At 30.6% G+C, this 22,615-nt stretch overlaps 1 protein-coding gene across 2 annotated transcripts; it reads right to left on the bottom strand.

Moving 5' to 3' along the window:
• Positions 1-118: 118 nt before the first annotated feature.
• LOC145313685 (uncharacterized) lies at positions 119-22,615 on the bottom strand. Of its 2 annotated transcripts, XM_080153229.1 has the most exons (23): positions 22,482-22,615; positions 21,861-21,951; positions 19,829-19,915; positions 19,291-19,388; positions 18,634-18,698; positions 18,321-18,425; positions 16,661-16,720; positions 16,454-16,582; positions 15,393-15,485; positions 14,875-15,220; positions 12,598-12,671; positions 11,702-12,277; positions 11,103-11,212; positions 10,299-10,425; positions 9,656-9,816; positions 7,026-7,110; positions 4,658-4,738; positions 4,183-4,335; positions 3,552-3,668; positions 3,150-3,380; positions 1,846-1,916; positions 1,448-1,529; positions 119-1,065 (listed from the first exon to the last, which is right to left on the bottom strand). In XM_080153229.1, the coding sequence occupies exons 1-23, from the start codon at positions 22,558-22,560 to the stop codon at positions 994-996; spliced, it is 3,093 nt and encodes a 1,030-aa protein (XP_080009355.1). In that variant the 5' UTR covers positions 22,561-22,615; the 3' UTR covers positions 119-993. The 2 variants fall into 2 exon arrangements, with proteins under 2 accessions (XP_080009355.1, XP_080009356.1); XM_080153230.1 differs by lacking the exon at positions 16,661-16,720.

The following is a 22,615-nucleotide window of genomic DNA, read 5'->3' as shown; positions in this document are numbered from 1 at the left end:
TGCATGGAGTCATCCTTTGATATTCCCAACAGTTGATACTTGACTCAACAAGATCCCAGAAAAGTGTGGTATATCTACCCCCCCCCCCCCTTATAATATGTAATAATTAAGACATAAATTGTTTGTTAATAAATATTTATTCATAAATATAAGCTTTAACATTACTGGTCAGTTGATAAGTTTCATTACAATAAATTATGCAAAATTTTATATAGAAAATTATAGCATACGCATTTTTTCAAAAGTAAAATTAATTCCGAGTATTCTATTTTAATGAAAAGTAGATATAATTTAATAATATGCTTTCCATAAATCATTTGCGTGCCATGAACTTTTATGATCTTGTTAGAAATTGACAATATAATTTTTTTTAGAGAAATCAGTTTTATGACAATAGCATAAATAAATTAAATTCTTGAAAAGTAAAATTTGATACCTATTGTTTGTTATAGTTAGGCCCAAACTAACAATGACTTTTAAAATTAATGAAAAAAGATTAGAAGCTTTTTTTCCTTCGTATTTTTACGATTAAATTAAAATTGTTAATAATACTAAGTCGGTTGCCTTATAATAAATGCAAAGTAAAATGATTTTAAATGATCGCAATTAATAAAATGTGGGAAGCCTATATGTTTGATTACATAACCTTAGATAGTATAATTAGCATAAATTAAAAATATACCATTACTTATATTATAATACATTGGTACAATATCATTAAAATATTTTAAAGAACTTAATAAGATCCGAGTTATCAAATGTTATTATTACTGGATTAAAATCACAATCACCGGTATAAAATCAATTTTTCTGGCACCAATGACATACATAATTATTAAACACTTTAAAAAAAATCATATTTATTTATTGCCTAAAAAATTTTAAATTTAAACTTTATTTTTAAGTAAAAATATATCGAAAAACTAGTTAGAATATATTTTGTCTCTATGATATAATTTTTGCTAAAAATTTAATCTATAAAATTATTTTTCTTTATTTATTTCCAATTTCTACAAAGCAAACTTCACAAACTCGCTGTGGCTTCTTAAATCCATCCATTGTCGTCTAAAATGAATAAGAAATTTAAGAAAAGCTTTCCCTATTATGGATTTGTATATTGTCCTAGGAATCATTATTTCAATTTTAAAATGGATAGGCTAATTATATCATACAAAAAGTGTTCAAAAAGTTTTTAAAACAGCATGTTTAAAATGGACGTAGGACTTTCTTGTAACGATTATAAAGTTGCCACGCTTCTAAAACGTACCTAACTGTTATAGGAATCATCATGCATAGCTTGAAATCGAAAAGACAATTTTGACCTGAGTAAATTAATGAAAAGAGCTATCCGTTACGGATGAGCGGACCAACTCTAATTATAGAAAAGCTTTGCTTTTTAAAAGCCTATTAGTTATTTCATAGACTCATGATTTCTCTAACATATTACCTGTTTTGATGAACAGGGATTACAAAATATATTTCCACAGTTTCTGCAATGATGCTTTCGATTTGTTAAGGAAAACAAACCACTGAAAAAATTCAAATCAACATTAGTAAATGGAAGCTTCCCGAATAATTATAGAAAAGTACATCAATCTGCAAAATCACTGCCGAGTAATAAAGATTGTAGATATTTAACAGCTGCGAAATTTCAGTGGCCCTAAGGTCAACAACCTTTCTTTAATGATATTTGTACTGTTTAATTTTTAGAAAGGTATAATGAATAAAAAACAGAATCAAATGCTTTGCTTTGTTCAAAAGTGCAAAAATATATTTTAAAAAATTATTCACGAAGAAATAAAATTTGTAAAAAAATGCAGCAAAATTTTATCAACCGACAATTACCTGCAGCTATGACAATTGGTTGCGTCAGAATCATCCTTCCATTTTCTTCCAGACTGCCGACTTACTTCCATCTAAAAAAATGTATCAGATTCATGTCTTATGCCAATTATTTGACATATATTAATATTTTTTTCATATCTTAGTTTTATTAATGGATGCGCCCTTAGCACTGGAAGAGGAGGGTAAGCGAGATTTCCCAAACAAAACATCTTAGTATTACTAAAAGATTATTGCCTAAACCCTCAGAATTATTGAGAACCTTTCTTTAAAATAATAAACCAACAAGCAAACTCGTATACGGGATGTTACTGAACATAAAACATAACATTTAATATTAAAAAAATTACTATTATAGATAACGAATAGATAGAATTTAGAATAGCTTTGAAAGTTCTATCAAGATAGTGTATTGTTTCAATTCCTATTGAATGAAATATCACAGTGTCAATATATTGAAATGGAGTAGACACGAAAAATCCATTTTGTTTTCACCTTTCATATGCATCATAAATAATAGATAACTGTGGGTCTAAATCTGAGTAAAAATAGAATATTTTCATTCTTATAAGAAAGGTGATTTTTTTTAATCTTTTAACGGTAGTTGACATAGAAAAGATTAAGAAGAAATGGTTTCTTTATGGCAAAAAAACTAGGATGAGGAGGGGCAAATTTGTTCGTTATTAAATTGAAGTATAAAAAAGTATAAAATGAAAATTTTGTGAGATAAATTTTAAGGTTACTTATTGGGTCTCAAAGTCAGACAAAAATTTTTTTTCTCCAAAAATTTTTCAGTAGGTGTGTAAAATCGACCTATACAAAAATTGGCAAGACCTAGAACTGATCTGTAAAAAAAGGAATAGTCCGATCCTTATGAATTTTTTTGTGGATAATCCCTATAACCTATACTAATTTTGATTTTTAATGTTTGACTGGCTGTTTGGCCGTTTTTCATCGATTTTTTTAGGTTGAAAAAACGTTACCGGAATAGCCCCCCTGTTGGGTACTTCTCAGTAATTCCTTTGAGTCCAATAATGACAAACTTCTAAAAGTCCTAGGATAACGTCCTATTAGGACCTGATGGTCTTTTCCGTAATCTTTCTAATAGTCTTGGTTTCATTTGAAAATATTAATATTTACCCCATTTAAAAAAAAATCCGAAAAAAATACCGGATTCGCCCCCCCTCACCCTATTTTTTATTTTATGATACCACAACCAAAATCATGTTAATGGATTAATGAGTAACACTGAATTACTTAGTTTGCCTTCAAGCCTTGTCATTTTCTTGTTAAGTAAATTAACAAACCTGCAAAGATTGATTTTCTCTTCCCAATTCATGCAGCGCTGCTTGAGAATCCTCCATTTTGCGTCGCAGCTCGACGGTCAAATTACGTGACCGCTCTGTTTCCGCTTCAGCCGCCAAACAACGCTCTAGGAGACCTCGCCGCTCCTCAGTAGCTGCACCGACAGCGGCTTGAAGTTCGAGCATTTTTGAATGCGCAGCATCGCGCTCTACGACAGCTGTGTTGAGCAAGGACTAAAAAAATAGTTTTTAATTTAAAAGCTACGCGTACAATGTAAAATCAGCATCTTATATCTGTATCTTATAAAGTTCACTTTTATAAAAAAAAAAATCATGAAACAATATATATCTGAAAGGAAAAATTTACGTGTAAAACATATTTTAAGAAATTTAACTATTATTTACCTGTTGTTTATTAGTTTCTTTTTCAGCTTCCTTTACTCTATCCTCTAGGGTATTTACTCTCGCTAAGCTTGTGTCTAATTCATCATTCAGATCTTTTTCCAGTTTAGAACATTTCTCCTAAATAAATCAAAATTAATAAGTCAGCAGGAAGAACAATGTTACTTGGGACCCAGTGGAGCTATGGAAAGCTAAGTCCAGATTTATGTTTGTATAACATCTTTTTATGTATGTTATTGTCCAACGGCAAAATTTTGAATTAAACGAATGCTCTGCTCACAGATATAAAAAATTTCTAGTATGCCTTCTAAACCGATTAATATTCGCTAAAATAAAACAGGTTCTAAGCGAAACTGAAAAATCATGTACCGTTTCGTATTAATATTTCTACGAATATCAAAAGAAAAATAATAATATTAATACCAGTTTTGTTAACACCGAGTAGCAAAAGGTTTTAATTTTATAACCTTTCATTTTAATATCCGCAGTAAGCTGTCCATAATACGATACGATGAATAACTATTATTTACCGCTTTGTTAAATTCACACAGTCAATTTAAAAGCATTTTAAGTTTCTTTAAGCATCTCATAAAGTAGAAGATTTTCCAAATACTTCGCAGCTACTCCTTTTTACCTTGAAACTTGCATGTTCTAGTTGAGCTTCTTGGAGTGTGGCTTTGGTAGCCTCAAATTCTTTGTGCTGTTGATCAAGTTTTCCCTGCAAAGTTCCAAGCCTCGCTTCATAGGAAGTTTTGTCCTTGTTGAGAGATTCTTTCAACTCAACAACCTAAAAACAATTTTAGTTAAATACAAATAATATTTTTCTAATTATATTTTATTTGTAACGGTGCTACTCTACAATTCTAAATATCAGTCTGCAAGTCAGATATATTTTGGAAGATTAATTTTATTGGCTCATATTCAAGATAGACTCAACAGCTGAAAAAAAGTCAAGAAGATTCCCTAAGCCGATCTATTTGAATACCAAGATTTCGTGATTTTCAAATTATCTTCTCTTACTTTGTCTTTTTGTCCAGCTAAGATTTTTGGTGCTTCGATTATTATAGATTAGTCAACCCTGTTAAATTTATACTTTTTTTAAAACCTACTTGATTGATTAATAATTCTCTAGCAGTTTGTAATTCTTCCAGTTTCTCTTCTTGTTTACTTCTTTCTACTTCCCATTTGCTCTGAAATAATATAAATTTTATAATCCTCTAAAATATGATTACACGATCTAGTGTAGTACGCAGGTATATGAATCATTTTCGACACCCCCCCCCCCCCCCTCCCCCAACCAATTAATTATTTACCTACCATGTCCATATACTTTGTTTAAGTTCATAAGCCTTCAAAGACAAAGAAAAGCAAATTTATTTTTAAACTTTTTTGTGCTAAAAGCTCCCTGCCTATTATTTCTCTTTAAAGTTCTCCTATTATGCTTTTTTCCCTAAATTCTATAAGTTTTGCTTTCAAGTTATTTATAATCAAAATGATAAAATTAACTGAACATATTGTAGATAAACGTTCTTTGTAATCCCAAGGAGTTTGTCAATTTCAATGATTAGAAATACATATGTATTTCAATACTATTTTGTGTCATATTTTTCATTCATTTACTAGTCAGCCTACGTCAAACTAGAATAAGGATAAAATGAAATAGAAATAAAATCATTATTGAAAAAAGCACTTTCAATCTACATTAGACATATTTTATGCTTTTAAATTGGACAGAAATGTGAATTTAATTTATCTTTTTTTAACATATCCCTGAATCTCACGTAGCTAGGAAACTAAAGAGTTCAATAATCTAATTTAACTTTTTTACAACACTCATCATCGAATTATTACATCTAGGTTTTGTAACTAAATAGGCTGAACTAAGTGTAAATCCCTATTATCCTATTATAAAAGGTAGTAAGCTTTTTTTGTCTGTAGCGAAAGTTCTTACTAACCGCTGAACCAATATGCTTCTCCTTTACAGTGAAGCTTCTTGTAGAGAAGGTTTATAACAATTTTGGGGGAGGGTACCACCACACTCTAAAGAAAAATCGCCCCTAGAAAAAAAATTAGCCCCAACTTTTTAAAACTAAAATTGAAAGTGATTGGAGGGGAAGTGACTTCCACATCCCCTACCCTCAAAGGCATTAACTGTCAGTTAAAAATATAATATCAATAAATCTTTCAGAATTGCAAAATGGTACAAGACATTCAAAATGAGAACAATTTTAATATAATATTGTTATGTACACATGTTAAAAGCCTTTAAGATTCAATTGCTATGAGATCAATACTTCCCTTATATTTTCAGACAAGCCATTTTTGTGCACTTTGTGAGGAATTCCTCAGTTTGCCTGATTACAAGTAGCTTCTCTTAAATGGCCTAGGGTATTTCCCCTAATAAAATCTTATTTTCTATATCACATATCTGACATATTAGCGGAGCTGTAGCTACATTTACATCTTCTTTGGTAATGACGTGTCCTTTATTTAATTAAAATCAACAATAGAAACTAATCATTTAAGAAACACAATAGAATATTATTATTTCTAAAAAGAGAACCTAAAACAGAATAATAATTATAGAAATATTATAACTACTTCAAATATTGGATCTTAATTTCTAGGAAAAGAACAGCTATTTGCGTCATATTGTGATACGTAGAAATCTAAAACAATAGATAAAACTACATATTTTTTTTGCCTCAAGCTAGAGATCTAAAAAGTTGCTAGTCCATATGTGTTGTACTTTTTAGGAAAGCCTGCAAATAACTTGGGGTGGTTTAAGCTATTTTCTAACTTCCCCCGCTCTCAACTAAAGGCTAGAAGAGAAGCAACTAGTAATAATATTTATAATAATATATTTTACCTGAGAACAATAAAAGATATTGCAAATCTTTCTTTTGCACACAAATAAACATTATTGGTACTTATTATCAGAGAAACTTTTCTAGATTTAACAGGACAAACTTTTTTCACCAACTAGTATCTATTATACTTGGTAAGTTTATGTTGTCTGAATCTTAAGATTTGCTGAACCATTTCAGTTAAACATCACATAGATTTCCAGGTTGTTTTATGCTATTCTATTTTTTATTTAAGTCTTGGACTGGTTTTGGGCTTCTCCGTCTAATACAGAGCCTCAAGAAGCTAAGTGCACAACCACTAGTATTAAAAAAAAGACTTATCAAAAAGCACTAGGTAATGTTTCAAGACGGTAAAATTTTTGTTTTTTACACTAAATTATTATGTTTGAGTCATATGGATACTTTTTTTTATCAATCTACATTCTACAACCCTTTATTCCGCCAATCTTTATCATTTACAAAAGACAGTTTTTCAAATAAAATAACTGGGGAAAAATTAATTGGCATATTGCCAATTGTCCTGTGCAATAATTTCTGTCTATAAAGTTTTTTTCGTAGCTTCGCTTTTATGAACACCGAGGTCCTTGTTACTATTGGAAACTCATCTAACCTGTAGGTTACAGATTTGTTCTTCCAACTCAATTCTCTCTTGTTTCTCACTTTCCAATTTAGTCTCCGCATCTTCCTTTTCCTTCCTAAATATAACAAGAATAGGTTTTATGAAAACTGATGCCCTTTTGAAATAAAAAAGATTACCTACTGTCCTTTCGTAAAAAGACATACAACATTAACCCTTTACAGTCGGGCCCCTTGCCGCACCTTAATTATCTCAGTTCCTGTCATAGCTAAAGGGCTATTTTTTGTGTGCAAGTCCCCTGTTTGATAATGAATATCCGACCTTTTATAAGTCTAAGTCAATTTTCGCTTCCTTCATCCTTTTATTTAACAACCTTTGTTTTTAGGTCTTTTTTACTTAAAAATTTCAAACGGCTGTAATTTTCTTATTTTTGAAGCTAGAAGAACAATTTTTTTCCAGAAAATGTTTATCTTTATGTAAATTTTACATTAGAAATATCAAAATATAAATTTCAGCGGCCGCAGCTGTAATTGGAAGCTGCCAGCCGCCGCAGTCGGCGGTCTGCGGGAAAACGGCGGCAGATCTTTATGAAATTTTAATACGTTATGAGACGTGTCAGAAAAGCTTAAGTTTAAAATTTGAAGTCTCTACGTCAAAAATTGTGGCAACAGGAGCCTTTTAAAGATTTCTGGAGACCTGGAGGATCATACCTGGAACCTAAAAGTGACTTGAACACCTGTATTTCATATAAGGATGTACTACTAGAGGATATTTTATTATTTTGGTATGATAAAATGCTTTGTTTTAGTCAAAAAAAAATATTTTTGCTCTTTTCCTGGATGACCCTGCCAGGTTTGCTGGCATCCTGTGCCCGCCAGGATTGAGATATTCAAAAAATTCCAACTCTCAGTTATGTGTCATACCCATACTTAAAAAGTCACGCAGTTTGGGCTCTTTATCTTTTCCACACAGAAAATGAGATAGAAAAAAACTGGAGGGGAACGTTAATGGTTAAACATTTTTCAAGAAGGGCATAAAAAAGAACTAAAATAATTGTATAACTGAGTTTTATACTTTTTATTTCAACAAAGACAATTGAGACTAGGTATTAGTTTTGTTTTCTTCTATACAAAAATAAAATTATACAGGGTTGCTTTGGCTGCTACGAATTTTTTATTTCATTATATTAAAAAAATATTTGTTTATCCGCTAAGATCTAACTTCCACTGTATAGAATGAGTTTTCCACTTAAGAAATGCTTCGCATATGTCTCAGGATAGTTTTATGCTACTTTATTAGCACGATTTCCACGTGCTTTGTAAATAAAATTATTTAAATTTCTACACCATGACTATGCCTTTCAATTTAAATATTTTAAACAAAAATTTATGTAAAATTATTTACATTTTTAAGCTAAAAAGGGAAAGAAAAATAGTTTAGAGAAATAAATTGAGGAGAAAATATAAAATATTTCATATTATTTGATAACAACAATAAATTTCAATGTACACTGTAAAAAACGAAATAAACATATAAATATTATAGATTGATAGCGACAAAACAGGCTTCATTCGCACAACATTAGAAACGAAATGACTAAAAAAAATTTGAAATGGCCTAATCCAACAATGCATAATACAAGAAACAGAGCTATCAAGTAAGCAAGCGAAAAAGAAAGTTTTTACACGCATTTTATCTTGTCGCGCGCTCTGTATGCATTTTTGATTTTTGGCCATTACTTATTATTTGTATGCCTTCCTATGGCGGTCATGTAAACGTATCCTGTTGGTTTCTAAAAAAGTCAGCTCTTGTCTAAAGTAATTTCCGAATTGATCTAAAGTTTTTTTTACAGTATAATCCACGTATTACTTATTATTCATAAAATTGTCTCAAAGTAAAATTTTTAGGGATGGCAATCCGTCAAATTTTTGGACCGGTTTCGGATTCGGATTCTTACAAGAATCCATCCAAAAAAATGGCGGATTCCGGATTCTTATTTTTGGCGGATTCCGGATCCTAGCAATATTTTAAAAGGCTTTTTTTAAATTATAAAAATTAAGTGCTACATATGTCCTAAAAATAAATGTTCTTGGTGTTCTCTATAATTCTTTTCCGAGAATCGAACCAGATTTTAAAAGATTTTATATATAATGATGATAATCTTTGCCTTCAAAAAGCGGGAGTGGAAAGAAAAAACTCAAGACGCTAATTTTGGCCTACCAATTAAGAATCTGAATCCGCTATTAAAAAACGGATTCCAAAATTGACCAAAAATTGGGAGGTTCCGGGTTCCGGATCCTGGATTCAGATACGGATTGCCAACCCTAATAATTTTACAAAACATTTTAATAGCATCGTAAAATATTCATGATGATGTTTCACTTACTCAAGTTGTAAAATCCTATATTCTCTTAATTTTTTTTAATCTCAAGGAAGATGTCAGATAACTTTTTTTATTTCACACCCTCTAAATATTTATAATGAGTTAATTACACCGTGTTGATATTTTTGGGAAGTAAACAATTTTGGAATACCTCCCCCCCCCCGTTCTCAAAATAATATAGTTACCCTACCCCCAATAACAAAAAAAACAAAACAATAAAAACCATGGACGTCAATGATTCATAAGGTATCTACTTTAATAATATTAAACTGAAGTTTACCTAAGCATTTCAAGAGTAGACTGTTTACTTTCTAAGCTGCTGGCAATGGTAGATTTTTCCATTTCAATGGCGCTTATTGTTTTAGACTTCTCTTCTAGATCAGACAGAAGGGATCTCTCCTTGCCCATGGCCTGCTCTATTGCCGTTCTCATCTCCTGTACCTAAAATTGATTAAAGTTACATCAGAATTTTATTTTGGCTTTAAGAAGAAAATCTTTATCACATTACAATTTAAGATAAAAAAAATTTGTTGGGTGGGAGGGGGGGGGGGGGGTCTGGGTTTATGATTGTCCCATTCCCAAAGAAAATAACTTGTGTATATATTCCATGATAGCAAAACCTTGTCGGTTCAGCGGTTACTAAGATCTTAAGGTTCAGATGAACGGACAGCAATGCATTTTTTAAAAAAATTATAGATATAAATATAATTGTACATGGTACTGAAGAGATGACAATCATATTTCTTTGCAAATATTAGAATACCTAATAGAACAGGAATAATCAAATCAAAAAAATATTTTATGTTAAATTTCAAATTCCTTATTTTCTTTATTAAAAACAAGTCAGAGAAACTTTTGGTACGAGAAGATACTGAAAAATTCATTTAAATGAATTATACCTTGTATCTGATTAAAATAATTACCTTGTTTTCAGTTTTATTAATGACAGATTCAAGTTCTTGTACCCTGGCCTTTTCATGCTCCCCATCTGACATCAGCTGATCAATTTTGTCCCTCGCCTGCTCCAGTTGACCGTCCAGCTCTTCTCTCCTGATCATAAAATATTTCATTGGCTTTGAAAGATTTGTCAATGGACCCAATTTCATATATTTGTATACGTAATAAGTAACATTGTTCTATTTCCTTTTATTATTGACCAATTTTGTAATTTTTATACTTCTCTTTTAAACAACAATACAAACAACCAAACATTTAGTACTTTCTTTTTTTTTAATATGGGACATGATTCAGTTTATCAGTCTCTGAAATTAAATGCAATTTTGACCAAAATGGTCATGTTAAAATAAGTACCACAGTTTTAAGGTTTTAATTTACAGATAAGGATATCGTTTGTTCCATAAATGGAGACATTTTAGCGCGTATTTTTCGTAAAGGTAAGTGTTCTATAAGACTTTAAAACATGAGTGGAACGCTGAAAATCACTACATAGCTTCCTTCTTTATTGAATTGAACTATTTAAAAGAAAAATTTTAAACATCAACAATATCTGAAAATCGTTAAAAACCCATACCTAACATTCGTCAAATGCTTTTTTTCTGTCAAACTGACAATAATTCATTTATAACATATTATACCTAGTAGAATTACTGCACAGAATAAAAATATTTTTTTAAAAGTTAATATCTTTGAAATAATTGGCAACTTTTGTAATTTTGCTGGTGATTCATTAGAAAATGACAAAAGCGAATTCCCCCTTAACCACTCACCTGGCTTCAAGATTAAGTTTTTCCTCCTCTAGTTTATGGTTAGTTTGTTCCAGGTACTGTTTGGCTTCTTTCAACATCTTTATTGAAGACTCTTTCTCATCTACATCATTCTAGAAAATAGAACAAAATGTTTACTTAAAGAGTTTACGTCAGCAAAATTTTCCTATAATAATATTAATTAAGTAAAAACTTTACATTAGGAATCCTGTATTAGAGAGGTATAATTTTAAAAGCAAAAAGCAACAGTATAATCGCTACTATAAATTTAATTCTGTCGCCCTTTTTTGATCTGTTAACTGGCAGTGTGGAGAATTTTACTTGAAAAATTATCCAATAAAACTTAAGTGATTCTTAGGGCAATTAGGTTCACTTTAATAAGCTAAGTATTTCTATAATCAAACTTTAATAGAAGGTGTAGCCGCATAAAGCATTTTGTATTCAAGCAATTTTACGATTAATCATTGGTAAATCTTTTTACATATTCTTAAATAGTGCAGTTCCGTTTAATCAATATAAAAGTGCTGTCACTACACATTATTTCTTTTTCCTATTTTAAGCTTTTAAGGATGTACCGAGCCCAGCTTTGAACTAAATTATACCTGAGAATTTTTCAGATCATTTTCAAGACTAGCAATTTTTGCAGATCCTTCCTTTTCTTTTGTTTTAAACTCTTCTATCATATTCTTTAGGTTCTTATTTTCGTCACCTTTATCTTTAATAGACTCTTCCAGATTAGCAACTGTAGAATTCAGAACATTTTTCTCCTTTGTAAGGTTATCAACAACTTTAATGTTCTCATCACGAATAGCTTGTTCTTGGACAAGATCTTCTTTGAGATTGGCAACTGTTTCTTTTAGAGCGGTTATCTCACTAGCTAGCTCGGTATTGTCAGCATTGGTAGTTTCAAGCTTTTTGTTGAGATCATGCATTTCTTTAGCCTTGTTTTGTAAATCCTCATTTAGTTTTGTTACAGTAAGATCAACTTCAGTTTTTTCTTTGTTAATATTATCAAGCTCTTTGTTGGTTCTTTCAATGTCAAGTTTATAGTTATTGCACTGATCTTTTAGTGTAGAGATTTGAGTGGACAGATTTGCCAGCTCGGTATTGTGTTCTGTTGTTTTTGTGTTTAGTGATGTATTGAGTTCTGACAGTTTATTCTGTAGGTTACTGTTTTCCTAAAATATATCTTTATTTAAGCCAGTTTATTTGGATGATAACATCCATGATAGCGCATATAATTTGATAGTTAAATAAATAATGTAAATACTAACTTCAGTTAAAAATTAGGGCGTGAATTTTTTATGATTAATGTAAATACAGCAATTATTATGTATTAGTTTAATAATGGTAATAGTGCGACTGTGAATGTTATATAAAAGAGACAGAAATTGTTAGAGTAAAGTGTGCAAGACTTAAAATGAAGATAGAGAAAGCCTCACAAAAAAAGTATTTTAACGGTTAGCGGGCAAAAAAAGTTAATAAAAAATGAAGTTACCTGAGTTAATTGCTGTATCGCCATATTGCTTCCTTCACCTTCTTCTATCTGTTTCAACAGTTCTTCTCTTTCACCTTAATCAGAAGACAGTTATGATTAATTTAGTTTGGCAAGATTAATAATATAAAAAAAGAGCAAAAATGACAATATATCATTTTGTTCTAGTATTCTGTATTTGTATAATACATATAGAAATGTGAATGAATGATAACTAATTTAAGTAGGAAAAAAAAGATGCTCTACCTCAAATTGCCTATCAAGCACTGAACCACCCCCCCCCCTAAATTAAAAATAAGGGGAAGGGAGGAAGATATCAAATGTAACATTTCAAAAAGAATTATTAAACAAACTAAGAACTTCCTTTTTTCTCTTTTTTTAATTCATTTTAAAAATAGGGGGGGGGGGGTGTGGAGGAGGGTTCTTTGCTCAACAGGGAACATTGATAAAAAACAACGAAAATTTTTAAAATGATAAAATGATTACCAAATCATATTTATTACAATCTTCACTAATAAAATCAGACGTTTTTCTCACATAGCAGCTATTTAAATACAACTTACCCGTAATTAAAATAAATAGACAAACGTATCTTCTACCTTGCACTTAATTATATAAATAAAGCAGAAGCCTCATTGTTATGGAAATGTTAATTAAATCAACAAATAAAGAATTAATGGGTAAAATATATACTTGCTATGTATGGTTGATTAGATTTATATCAACACCTTAAAAATTATTGTTAGCATGCAATATTTAGTCATTAAATATTGCTTCTTATAAGAAGCAATATTACTCCTTAGATGAAGTATATCCGCCGGTATAATGGTTCCATACCAGGATATTCATAATTAATTTATCCTATTATATAAAGAAGGGTTTTATGTATGAAGCTTAGGATCTTAAATACTACTGAACTGATTGGTTTTTCTATTTTATGTGAGCTTTAGGTCCCTAGATGGTTTTAGGCATTTTCATTATCAGATTTAAGTTTTGTGATGGTTTTACGCTATTTTTCTAGGAGGCCCTTTCTGCCTCTTGAAATACAGAGCCCCTAGATACTAGGGGCACAGCCGCTAGTTAGTTTTACAGTCATAATGCAGTATCTTTCTACAACACATTCACGCTTCCAGAAAATATTTGATTTGTTGTTTCTTTATTAGTGGTCGTCTAGGTATTTCATTTACTAACTACTTGATAAGGCATTAGATTTTATTACTGTAATTTAAAACGGTGTAAATTTGCAGCGATATTTATGAACAAATTGTTCCAGGGTGGATGTAATGTAATTAATAGTATCCCATTTGTTTACTTAATGCAAGGACTCAATTAAATTACTTTTCTGTGTGTTTTTGGTTTTCTACATATTGAGCGTGTTCGTAAGTCCTTTCATACGTTATGGACCTTTCATACAGTAACTTGTTCATGTTAGAATAGTCCTACTGATTTAAAACCTTATAGCAAGGATTGCTATGACATACTAATGGTGTATCAACTATAAAGTATTACCACAACCAACATGTCGTTTATATGATTTTGACATTACAAGTATTAATGAAATTAATTTCGTTAGAAACGAAGCTACTCTATGACTCGAAATGTCCATTCGTCGTCCGTATGTTTTTTTGAAAATTGGAATGAAACTTGAATTTCTCTACTGCTATTCAAAATATACCACTGAATGTTACGGAGAATTATATTTTATTTTTATTTTGTTTCTTTGATGTTGGCAGCGAAGTCACTCTATTTTTTTTTTACAAATTCTAACTTTATGTAAAACTTCTCTACAATTAACAATTATTCTTATGCCAAGCAAGAATAACAATCACATATCCTCATATATAAAAGAAACTCTTTCTGTCTGTAGCTTAAGATTTCCCTAATCGAAATAGTTTTAAAAGCTTTTGATCCATCTCAATCCAAGAATACTTTATCAAACTAGCATCTTTGTACAGGCCATCTATATATTTTAAAAACAAAAGATTTCATTCTTAAACGTCCTGTAAAGGAAAATCGATGGACTCAAAGGGTTCTTCCTCACAGTAAAGCTTCTTAAAGGTCCAGGTAAGATTTAAAACTATTTAAGGGGAGGGTAGCTCCATCTTCCCAAGAGAATTCCCCCCTGCACTGGAAAATAATATCCCCATCCCGCAAATTTTTCTATTTCAATTTTTATCTGAAATTAATGGGTCGACTTATTCCCCACTAACCTTCAGTGTTCATAGAGTTCTCTAGGAGCGTAGAAGCTAGTTTTATAAACAGTAAAAGAGTAGTAATAACCTGTTAATCTCTTAACATTTTCTTGAAGATCTTCTTTATCCTTTTCTAGTTTATTATTGGCATCAACTTGTTTGGATAATTTAGCTCCAGTTGACTCAAGATTATTAACAACTTCATTTTTCTCCTTCTTTAGCTTGTCAATAGAAGACTCGAGATTTTTAACTGCAATTTTTTCGGAAGCATTTAAATTTTTAGCACTTTCTAGCTCGTTTTGTAACTGTTTTATTGTGCCATTTTGCTGTTTTAGTTGTATGTCCAAATTATCACATTTTTGCTGTAATACTTTCTGATTGTCTTTTTGTTTATCACAGTTAGATTCCAGGTCGCGGATTTTTTCATCTTTAAGATTTTCTCCATGATTTTTAAAATTTGACAAAGCATAGGAAAATGTGTCATAGATTAAAGTTCTCCCCATAAAAAAATTGTTTATAGAGTTAGATTGCAAAATAAATTTCGTATAGAAAAAGATCTTAAAAAGAAATGAAAAATTAAACAAAACCATGGCTTGTCCCTTTAAGTTGAAGTTGGCCTTGCAGTGCCTTGATTGATTGATTGGTTTCCACCAGCTTCAGTTGCAAGCTGTTGTGCTCCTCCAAAGAGTTGTTGTTCTTCTGAAACATAAAACATAACATTTGAAGTTAACTTTTGAAAAACCGCCGATTCACATCACGTAAGAACTAAAAAAATGTTAGATATGCACGTAGTACTTTTCATTCTGACGTATCAAGGAGGGGGAAAGTTTTGACACATTTGCGTAAACCTGGTACCTAGGCTTTATCTTTGGACTGAGAGGATAGGTTATTAATGATAAATTCATTCTTATATGATGAATTTCACGAAGTTTTAAGATTTTTTGGATAGACCTCCAGGTTCCGGAGCTGCAGGCCTCCAGGTGGTCTCTGTACAGGTAAAAATGAAAAAAAAAATTTTTTTTTTTTAAAGTTGAAGGTCAACTTATAAAACAAAATATGCACCTTTTTAAATATTATTTACATATTTAAAGAAAAAAGATGCATATTTTGTTGATTTGTAACTTAAATTTTTTTTTTTCATTTTTACCTGTACAGAGACCACCTGGAGGCCTGCAGCTCCGGAACCTGGAGGTCTACCCAAAAAATCTTAAAACTTCGTGAAATTCATCATATAAGAATGATTTTATCATTAATAACCTATCCTCTCAGACCAAAGATAAAGCCAAGGTACCAGGTTTACGCAAATGTGTCAAAACTTCCCCCCCCCCTTACCTAGGGAAATTGGTTACCAAGTTTAACTTGGTTGTCATATCTGTTCGGCTGGTATAATCTACTCCTTTTAAAAAGCTAAGTAAATTCTTTAAATCTTTTATTTAAAGTCAATAAATATTTTTTATAGCTTTAACTAAGTATTACTTTAGGCCTAGACCTTGACAATGGGATCTTTGTGGAAAGAAAAAGAACGTTAGTTTGTACAAACCAATCAAAATTCCTGCTTGACCCAAAAGTAAAACTATCCCCTTGCTCCATGCTTGAACCTTTCAATTACCGAGCGATAAGGTAACAGGTTTAAATTGAATATTTCTATTTAAACTAAATAAATTCACCTGATATACTTCTTGTTCTTTGCTTTCTATTGCTGCTTTAAGCCTATTGTTTTCATCAATTAAAGAATGTAGTTGGACCTCTTTTTCTTGTAGACTTTCATCCATAGCACGCTGCACTGATATCAACTCCTATTCATCATTTCAGTTTTTAAATTCTAATTTGGATTATTGTTAATTGTGCGCAATTTGTATAAAAATATATTAAACCTGCTTTAATACAGAAGCATCATCTATAGAATTTCTATGTTCTTTTTCAACTTCTAAAACCTTCAATATAAAATTAAATATTTTTAATTAATACGATAGATAATGAATTTACAGTAAAAATACATGAAGGTAAAGTTAAATATGTTTTAAAAATAAATTTTAAAATACAGCAGATTTTGTTTTATTTTAACAATATTCAGCTAAATCTCATGGGTATGGTGTCAGGTAAATTTGTAAGTATGAAAAATAAAGGTACTAAGAAAGAGAGGGAATGTCTGATTGAGCCAATAGGAGAATCGCATCGGAATTTACATTGGATCTCATTGGTTGAAATTATGTACACATTTTCCTACGAAGGCATGTTTTTTTTTATTTCATACATACATAAAAGTCAGCTGTTAACAGTATATTTTCTTAGTAGAAAGCTTTGCGGAATCAGAATTAATTGCCCAAAAATTTCGTTTACAATTTGAAAGCTTGAAACAAAGTTGGATTCTTAAAAAAAAAGTTAGGCTGGCAACTCGCTGGTGAGGCAAAATTATTTTTGTGAAAAATCCTCCAAAATCGAATGAAAAAATTTACAAAAATGAAATAAAATCTTAAGAGGGTTATTAACATATGATTTTGTTTAATTTTTGTAGATTTTTAATGTGCTTTTGGATGATTTTTCACAAATAATTTTGCCTCACTATCGAATAGCGAGTCTATCATTTTTTAAGAATCCACATCAGCTTGAGTCGAAAGTAAACAATACTTTTGTCTGCTAGAAATGTTCTCTCTTAGATTTGACGAAAAAAGGGTTCAGAATATTCTTCTACTCTTCTATTTCTATTGTATGAAATTACCAAAACAATGATAGAAAAATGAAAAAAAAAATGAAAAAAAAATGATATATCTTTTTTCCATTAGCCAACACTGTTTCCAGATATACAGGGATAATACAATGTACAATAAAAGGGGGGGGGGGGGTAAATGAGGTGACTCGTCACACGACATACCAGCAATTTTATTTTGGGATCTTTAAAAAAAACGCGGCGGGACCGCCGCTCACGCTGTTCGCCGCCATTTACCGCCGCCGCCCAACAATTTTTTATTGCATTTCGCGCTGAATTAAGCAATTTGAAATCATTTGAGACCATGTTATTTTTTACAAAATTTTTCCCCTTACAAGCAATTCTCGTTCATCAAGGTATATCTTAAATTCAGTGCTTCTCCTGCACTTTTGAAGATATTGAAACAAAATCTTTTTGGGTTGGTCATTAAAAAATATTTTAATAAAAAACGGCTTCCGCCAAAAATTTTTTTTATTGCATTTATCGCCGAATTAGGCAATTTGGAATCATTTGAGACCATGTTATTTTTTTCGGCTGCGGAAAACGGCGAGAGCGGCGTTACCGCCGCCGTTTTTTTTAAAGATACCAAAACTCGGGGTAATTAGTGACACAACCAAAAATACTTTACCCAATTATCTCTAAAACTAAGGTAGTAGCGCCCTTAATAAAATTGCTGGCATGTCGTGTGACGAGTCACCACTCCCCCCCCCCCCTTTACCAGTTAAGTACCTAATCAGTGTCAGTTTTCAATCACTCCCTAATGCATAACATATAAATGAACAAAATTGCTAAAAAATAGTTTACAATTTGAAAAAAAACATAGATACCTTGCACCTTTCTTCTATGGCTTGATTAATGCTGGACATTTCATCTAGGGAAGCTTTCAAGGAAACATTCTCAGCCGCCAACTGGTGTGCTTTTTCAAGCATCATCTGAATTTTAAAAATTCCCATTAATTGATGTTTACAAAAGATCTAAGTCTAAAAATATAAAAGGAGAACAATGTTAACCCCCCCCCCCCCCAAAAAAAAAAAAATCCCTACACACTTCCGACAAAAATTGACAAGTAAATGAGAATCATTTAAAGAAAATAAATTTTTTTAAATCTTATTTGTTTAACAACATTCTGTAACTTAATACCTCATCCATTTGTTTATTAGTGGCATCTTCTAACTTTGATCGCAGATTATTAACTTCCATACTCACTTTAATAGAACAATTAAAAATATTAGAAAGAAAAGATTTAAGTTTACTATTAGAATTGAGGACGGCTCTAATTCAATTGCAGTTTGTTTGTGTGTCGTGTGTCCAGTTCAAAAGTGCAGTTTTCTTTCTAAATTGTCAAGTCTTAATTAAAGGGCAAGGGTAATCAATATCATGATGATAGGACTAGGGTTGGCAATCCGAATCCGGAATCCGCCAAATTTTCGGCCAATTTTGGAATCCGAATCCGGAATCCATTTTTTAATAACGGATTCGAATTTTTAATTGGTAGGCTAAAATTAGCGTCTTGAGTTCTTTCTTTCAACTCCCCCTTTTTGAAGACAAAGATTATCATCATTAGGTATATATAATATCTTTTAAAATCTGGTTCGATTATCGGAAGATAATTATAGAGACCACCAAGAACATTAATTTTTATGACATATGTAGCACTTAAATTTTAATAAGAGCCTTTTAAAATATTGCTAGAATCCGGAATCCTCGGGAATCCGCCATTTTTTGGACGGATTCTTGTAAGAATCCGAATCCAGTCCAAAAATTTGACGGATTGCCATCCCTAGATAGGACACTTACTTAATGTCTTGGCTTCCTCTAAAGCTTTGATTTGATTCAACAGCAAGGTTTTTTCTTCATCTCTGTGACCATTTCCAGTTGAAGAAAATACCTCACCACTATAATTAAGATAATAGAAATTAATAGTTTGTCTTCATAAGAATCTACCTATTAATTTTAGAATGTTTGGAATATATATATATCTATAACTTTTTCCCGCATTAAAAAAGTAATAGATTATAAAATAAAAAAAATAAAATATGAAGACTTTTACAATTAACTACATGGTTTCAATAGAGCGATTTTGTAAAGCATTAGACATGATATAAAACAGTATATACATGAAGGTTAGAGATATCAACGAAAATCTGTTCATTCTATTTATTTATAAGAGGGGTCGGTGATTGTTTATTGAAATTTTTTAGAGTTCTACTTTTATACTTGTGCATGTGCATTGTGCTATGTGCATCGTTATCTGTTTCTAAGATATTTTTTAGTAAGTTTTAGCTTTCAGGGGTGATAATTATCTACCCACTTTATCTATCTATCAATACTATACCTGGCAGTAGATTGATTATCCTGTTGATTATCATCTCCAGAATGTTTATCTTGAAAGTGTTGCTGTAACTGGTCTGGACCTGCAAATCTGAAAATAAAACAGGGATAAGTAAAAAATGATAGGCCGTAAGTTTGTTGTTTCTTTCATATTGGTTGAAACTTGAAAGGTAACCTTAAATAACTTTATTTTTCATTTTGATTGTGAAAATATAGTTCTAACATGTATGTATATAGGGATGAAATATATATGAAGATCATAGATCACGGTTGGACCCTCAGATGTCAAAACTTTATTTTAGTGTTTGGCCAAAATGACTTAGCAATTGTATCTGTAAGTACGTCTAATAACACCCTTTGCTATTTTTAAAATCCTAGAAAAATTTTTTTGCAAGAAAATTGCATAAATTCGCAACCTTTTTTAGAACAACTACATAACTCGAGTTTTAAAACTTTTTATATAAAATCCTTTTTACAAAAAATATCAATAATTACTTAAAATTAAACCTGAAAGAAAAAATTCTCATTACACGTGTTAATTTTCATGTTTTAGGTCTTTTTTTGAGGAAAACATAACTTCTCCTTTTTTGACAATTATATATTTTTTTAACAATTCAAAGTAAAATATAATAAAACTTAAACGATTTTTCTTGAATTATCAGTTGAAAATTTCATCAAACATGCAATTTAAGTGATGAAAATTTAATAAAATCATTTTTTGAATGTTTAGAATTACCAATTTTCTACATTTAAAACAAAATGTTAACAAAATTTAAAAACATTCTAACATATAACTTCAAAAATCAATAACATTTTATAAAAAGATGTTTCAAAAAATAAATCATTAAAAGGTATTAAAATGCATTTGAAATTACTTAAAATTAAAACGAGAACATCTTTTTACACTGTATTCTGTGAAATAGAGTTTAAATGACATGATTAGTGAATGAAATATTTCCTAAACTCATTAAGCCTTTTTGTGACTATATTAAAAATAATTTATTTTGTTTTATATTGCTTTTTTATTCAAATATTTGACAAAATTTTCCCTTCGTCAATAAAATAAAGTCAGTTTTTTACTGTTTCCAGGTTTTTCTTTATAATTTTAACAATTAAATATAATATAAATCTTCATTATCTTTTATTTGAATTATCATACACATTAAAATGTGAAGTATAAGCTAGAATAGCACTTTTTTCAACGAATATTTTAATGACATTATATCAAAATAATTCCTCTTAAATATCACACAACATATGATTGGGAAGTATAGCCATTTCTTGGAGGTATAATATTTACAAAAATACCATTAATTCTGTTTTTATCAGAAGTTAAAAACATTGAACAATTCTAAAACAATGGTTGGCTGTCTAGATATTGAGAACACTAAGACTACGGCTCTGTTCTATTGAAATAACGTTGCAAAAAGAGGGGTTCTGAAAGTAATCTACCTAATTTTATTAAAAGAACCAACAAGTACTGTCAGTATCTTTTTTCTTGTAATCTAGCAGACAATCAAATCATAACACAATTTTCATGATAAAATATTCAGGTTTCTACTTTACATTTTAAAAAATATACTGATCCATAAAATGTTCAAAATTTTACGTTATACTAATTGAAAAAATATGTTGTAATTCTTATTTTAAAGTTACATTTTTATCCCTGACAAAATCATAGACGACTTTTAAAGGCATCTTATCTAAACTTTTTGAAGAAAAACTTAAAAACGTTAATTAAGTATGAAAACTATTTTCTTCGATTTTTCTGAAGTTATTATCGCATTCTATGGGTTTTTTATTATCATTTACTTATATCGAAAGTGCCAAACATTGTACCCCAACTTATTCATTTAATAAAAAACGAAGCGTGAGATATGAAGGAAAAAAATACTTATCCGCCTACGGCTAACTAGCGACAAAACATCATTAAAAATCATACCTGTTCTTCCAATCGCATCCTAATTTGCCAGATGTCCCACTTTAACCTATCCTAATGAAGGGGGTTCTTAATTAAATAAACAATAAGGTGTTACCTCGACATACACATTGGACATAGAAATCCTTCTTGTCCACTAATATCTCCATCATAGGATGCTCCACTTTCACTTCCATTCTGCCGAGAACCTAAATATTGATGTGGATTAAAGTGTTACGTCCAGCATGATCTTATAAACAGCTGAAACATTGATTCTGCATAGAACATTTTTTTTGTATTATCTCCATGCTGAAAATCAACTGAATACATTTCACAATAGAATTTGTAAAATATTTTGACCAAACAAAATATCAAACAATCAACTGTAAGCTAAGACTAAGTGCAATAAAATTGAAGCAAAAGTGAAAAATAAAAGTCTAAGGTGACTAGGACATGTGTTAAGAATGGAACCAAAGAAGTGCTTAAGATGGGAACCCCCAGAAGTAAAACGAAGACCAGGGCGGCCAAAAATGACCAGGAGGCGAAGCGATGAAATGACCTAATTAGGCTAAAATGGTCTTGAGGGCAGACTGAAGCACATGTTAATGACAGGACATCATTGAGAAAACAAGTTGCTGCATTTTCTGGACTACACAGTCAAAAAGAGATGAAAATGAGGAAATCTCCATATAAATAAGCAAACACATAAATTCTTTGATGTGCAACTATCCCATTATACCTGTAACAGATTTAGTTGGGGATTCTAGTGAGTCCACGGCAGACTTGGCTTTGTCCGCCACAGACTTCAGGAAGTTCATGTTGGAAATCTATTCTTATATCTGGAATTAATAAAAATATTCGGTTATGAATATG

The sequence above is a fragment of the Acartia tonsa genome, chromosome 3 (assembly GCF_053477335.1).
Source record: "Acartia tonsa isolate MP-2025a chromosome 3, ASM5347733v1, whole genome shotgun sequence".
In the NCBI taxonomy this organism is placed as follows: domain Eukaryota; kingdom Metazoa; phylum Arthropoda; class Copepoda; order Calanoida; family Acartiidae; genus Acartia; species Acartia tonsa.
This window is presented reverse-complemented; position numbering and strand designations above follow the sequence as displayed.